At 51.5% G+C, this 4,987-nt stretch overlaps 1 protein-coding gene and 1 pseudogene across 1 annotated transcript in view; one reads left to right on the top strand and one right to left on the bottom strand.

The window, feature by feature from the left end:
* TAF8 (TATA-box binding protein associated factor 8) overlaps window positions 1–4,987 on the top strand; it is a 26,588-nt gene that overhangs the window by 13,242 nt on the left and 8,359 nt on the right. Inside the window, exons 6-7 of the mRNA XM_006148570.3 lie at window positions 382–529; window positions 2,200–2,342. Coding sequence (XP_006148632.1) covers window positions 382–529; window positions 2,200–2,342 — 291 coding nt within the window. The remainder of the gene's footprint in view (window positions 1–381; window positions 530–2,199; window positions 2,343–4,987) is intronic.
* Window positions 3,910–4,974, bottom strand: LOC102498457 (60S ribosomal protein L14 pseudogene; annotated as a pseudogene).

The raw sequence follows: 4,987 nt of genomic DNA, 5'->3' as shown, positions 1-4,987 counted from the left end.
AAAAAAGAATTTTTAAAATTTATTGTTTACTTAATTTTATTCATTATTATCTTTTTTTTTTTTTTTTTTAATTTTACCAGAGAGATGGGGTGGCGGGGAGATAGTGAGAAAGCAAGCCACGAGGTTTAGGACCTCCAGGTCAGCCATGTGGGAGGCCAGCACCTTAACCACTGTGCCACCTGCTGGCCCCTGCAGATGAATAGGAATGTCGTTAACATTGTTTTCTTTCTGCCCTTGTGCTGCACTTTGGGAATCTCTGCTCCAAATACCGATAGTGGGTGATTTTAGGGGATGCAAGGCCATGGCAACAGCAAGGGAGGGAGCCCAGGGGGGCGGAGGGACGTGTCAGCATCACCCTGGTGTCTGCTGTTCTCTCTGTAGACGTACCGAGAGCCCGTGTCAGACTACCAGGTCCTGCGGGAGAAGGCTGCATCCCAGCGGCGCGACGTGGAGCGAGCACTCACCCGTTTCATGGCCAAGACCGGCGAGACCCAGAGCCTTTTCAAAGATGACGTCAGCACATTTCCACGTGAGTGCCTGCCCTCCTGGAGACTGCCGTGGCATTGAGCATCACACTGGCGTCCCATCCTCTCAGTGTGGTGGGAGGAGACCAGGCAGCTTGTGTCCTCGTCTTGGCTGCAGCGTCATTCCTCGGACTTCTGGCTGCCTTTCCCGGGTGGTTAAGAGTCTGTCCCTGGGGATCAGCAGTTGACATAATGGCTATGTCGCTGGACTCCCATGTAGTCGGCAGCGATTCAAGTCCTGGACTCGGTGGCTTAAACTCATGCCGGGCACGTGTGCATGTGTGTGTGCCCAAGATCCTGAGAGGAGACTGGAGGAGAGGGGATTGTGGCGTGGCCATCCCCCCGGGGGTGATTTCTCACTTTCTGTCCCTTTCTGGTGAGCACACACGCCCTATAGCAAAAACCTCTCCCTAAAAAAGAGTCTGTCCCTGACTAATGACTCCAAAACAGTAATGGCCTCTGATGGGATCGGCTGCTCGAGGACGCGGAGCTTAGGTTATCCTGAGGATGGCGGAGCCCTGGGCATCAGAGACTTTCGGAGAAGTGACAGTACAGATGGTAGAAGGGACACTGGCTTCAGGACCAGTTGTCCATCACGATGTCCTTCCCCAGGTCCCAGCTCATTTAACCCTCCTCTGAGCACTCCTGTTTGGCCGCATTGACCAAGTTCCTTCGTCCCCACAGGCCTCAGGTTCTGTGGAGGGGAATGAGGAAAGTGGGTTGGGGCGATTCATGTGTTGAGCAGACTCCTGTAAATGCCTGGGGTGTGCGTGGCTCTGGAATCATCGCAGCTAACATTTATTAAGTAGCAGACGCGGTGCTGATCACGTCGCGCTCGTCTGTCATTAAATCCTCCCATGAGCCAGCGAGTTGGGAACTGTTCTGTCACCACCTGTGTAGAAGCCGAGGCTTACCAAAAAGAGAAATGAAGTGACTTGCTCAAGGTCATGTGGCCAGTAGGCACCACTCAAATCTAGTGCTTCGTGACTGTAGGACCCTGCCCGTTTTTTTTGGAATCATTTTAAAGCCTCTCGACAGTCACATTCTAGCAGAGAAGTATATTACATGGAGCCTTCTTTTTAATGATTTTTTAGAGTCAATTTCTTTCTATTTTTTTCTCTCACCCTCGTGGCTCTTCGGAAGAACTGGGACTCTCATTTTCCAGAAGAGTCTTATTGCTCTGGATATACTTACATGTAGCAAGTTCTCAAGTTTAGCCTCTGGACTTGAGTCCGTCAGGCTGAAAGAGGCATCCTCCCTGCTTTAGGAATGTGGCTTTGAGGGTTAACTGACCGGAGCAATGTGTTGCTGGGACCCCATCTGTAGCTCCAGTTCTGTCCGGTTTCAGTTGTACGGTCCTTGCACAAAGTGGGCTCTGAGGTCGTATTGCCCGAGTTCAGATTCACTCTGCCATTTTCTGTGTGCTTGAGAAAGTCACTGACCTCTCTGGGCCTCAGGTTCCTCGTCTGTGAAGTGGAAGTGGTCATTACACGTACGTGCTGAGGCAGGAGCAGGGGTAAAGGTAGCACGTGTAAAGCCCGGGGCCGTGCCTGCTGTGTTGCGTGAGTGCGCAGAGTGGGTCACCCGTGCTGTGTTTGGTGCTGCTCACTGGTTCATTGCCAGGCTCTGGGCAAGGCCTCCTTGACGGGAATCTGCCTCTCTCCCAATTCCCCAGTGATTGCTGCCAGACCGTTCACCATCCCCTACCTGACGGCTCTTCTTCCATCCGAGCTGGAGATGCAACAAATGGAAGAGACGGATTCCTCGGAGCAGGACGAGCAGACGGACACGGAGAACCTTGCTCTGCATATCAGCACGGTGGGTCTTGCCTTCTGCCTGCCTCAGTAGCCCCAAGCCAGCTGTCCTCCCCTCAGCTGGACACTGGGAACTGGACATGGCCCATCCCAGGTCTCTGGCATTGTCTTAGGGATTTGCAGAAGGGTTTGTGATGAGCCAGGTGTGACCTGGTCTCCAGCTTGAGGGACACTTTCATCCCAGGGATTAACACTTTCATTCCATAGAATAAGTGAGTACTTGCTAGGGTCAGGCCCAGGCCCAGGTGCTGAGATAGGTGAAATCAAAATTTCTATTTCTTTTTTTTTTTTAATTTTATTTAATTTATTTTCATTTGACCAGAGAGGGACAGAGTGAGAGAAAGAGAGAGAAAGCAAGCCGCCAGATCTGGGACTCGAACCATGGTCGGCCGTGTGGGAGTCCAACGCCCTTAACCACCACACCACCTGTCAGCCCCAACATTTCTGCTATTTCTAAGGAAAAATAAGAAATTAGACGATGAGAAGTGGGGATGGGGTGGGAGGGATGTGGTACGAGATAGGGTATTCGAGAAGCTGATATGTGAGCATAGACGCGGAGAGCAAGGCTTGCCCATATCTGGGGATAGAGCAGCAGGAACAGCCCACATCTGTTCCAGGCAGCAGGAACGGCAGATGCGAAGGCTCTGAGCTGGACGCTTACCTGTTGTGTTGAGTAACTTCAGGGACGGCGGAGGAGCCAGACTGGAATGTAGAGAAAGGGAGGATAGTGGGTGAGGTCTGAGAGGGGGTCGTGTTGAGGCTGTATAAATACTTTGACTTTTACTCGGTAAGGTGGGAACTGTTAGAGAGGTTGGGTGGAGAAGGGTCAGGGTCTGGCATCGCCTTGCTGACAGGATCAGGTTGCTGTGTTGAGCGTAGACTGGAGGAGGGCAGGCGCAGGGGGTCAGCAGGAGGCTGAGACACCGGGAGGAATAAAGAAAATGGAAAATGGGACCTGCCCACTTAAGGTATTTGGTCAGAGTCTAGTTGAGTTGTTTGTTTGTTTGTTTTGGTTGTAAGTTTCATTTTCAGCATCCCTAAATTCCCAAGACACAGGATAGCATTGTAACACCTACTTCCGTCACCTTTCACTGTCCAAAATCACTAACGGAGTGGTTGAAAGGGAGCCAGAAAGTCCAAGTAACCAACCCACAATGTGTAATTTGTATAGTTACCTCATTTTTCTACATAATTTATTATCCTGCCAATCTGCCTAACCCCAGCATCAGAAAATAGGCTTTAAATCCAGACGTAAAACAGATTTGCTACGTCAAAAAGAACCTCTGTTATTTCCACCACAGCCTCTTATGCGTTCTTTTTTATTTATTTATTTATTTATTTTGGGAGAGATTTTTGCTATAGGGCGCGTGCACTCACCAGACAGACAGAGACAGACAGACAGAGAGACAGAAAGCGAGAAATCACCCCCCCCAGGGGGGATGGTCATGCCACAAATCCCTTCTCCTCCATTCTCCTCTCGGGATCTTGGGCACGCATGCACACACGCCCGGCGTGAGTTTTAAGCCACCAGGTCCGGGACTTGAACCGCAGTCGACTACGTAGGAGTCCAGTGACATAGCCATTACACTAACTGCTGGTTCCCAGCCTCTTATGCTTTCTTGCCGGATGCTTCCGGTGCAGGTTCTTTCTGGTCGGCAGCTTTCTGACCCTCCTGCACGTTTAGAGGCGGCACGGCTTTCTGGCCTGCGGCTTTCTGAGCAGGAGCCTCTTGGGCTGGGGCCTCCTGGGCTGGGGCCTCCTGGGCTGCGTCATTATCTCCTTCACTGGCACTTTAGCAGCAGCAGCAGCACCTGCACCCTTAGCAGCAGGTGCTTTTGGGAGAAGCTTTCAGAAGAGCTGCCCTTTGAAGCTTCTTAACTTCATTCTATTCCCTTCCTCATTTTCTTTGTCTTCATGACTTTAAAGTGATCACAATCTGCCATCTTGGCTTCCTCTCTCTGGCTCAATCTTCTCGGCCCATGTTGTGGCTGCCCATTCTGTGTTGGTACCTGCCTTCTGCTGGGCTTGTCGCACGTACTTCTGGCGTGCACTGCGTGGGAACCTGAGGGTGAAGTCAGTGAGCTGCATGCATTTGAAAGGCGTGGCCTGTCTCCTTACCTGAGTGCAAGGTCCGTCAACCAAAGCCCCGTTCTGATCAATAACATCTACAATTACAACCAGCTTTCAGGCATGAAGGCCAAAAGGGACGTAGGCCACCGGGCTGACCTCCACAAAGCGCCTGAACACCATATTGCTGGCGGCCTGTGAGAAGCTGTTTTTTGGTTTACGTTTTGCCAGAGGGCACATCTACTTGCCCGAGAGAGACAGAGTGGGAGAAGGCACCTCCACTGGGGCGTGGTCATGCCACAGCCGCTCCTCCTCCGTCTCTCCTCCCGTCGGAAGTTTGGGCACACATGCGCACGCACCCGCCATGTTTCCCAAGCTGAGTCCAGGGCTCAAACTGCAAGGTTGCCTATGAGGGATCCAGCTGCCATAACCATTAGGCCAAGGAGCCAGCTCAGATTCTAGATTTTTTCTAGACCAGAGCCAGCTGATAAAGTGGTTCTGAGGGAAGGAGTCAAAGGTAACCACAAGATTTTTTGCCTGAGCACCAGGAAGTTGCTTTCAGCAAGGTCGGGAAGGCTGTTG

The sequence above is a fragment of the Tupaia chinensis genome, unplaced genomic scaffold (genome assembly GCF_000334495.1).
Source record: "Tupaia chinensis unplaced genomic scaffold, TupChi_1.0 Scaffold000238_1, whole genome shotgun sequence".
In the NCBI taxonomy this organism is placed as follows: Eukaryota; Metazoa; Chordata; class Mammalia; order Scandentia; family Tupaiidae; genus Tupaia; species Tupaia belangeri.
This window is presented reverse-complemented; position numbering and strand designations above follow the sequence as displayed.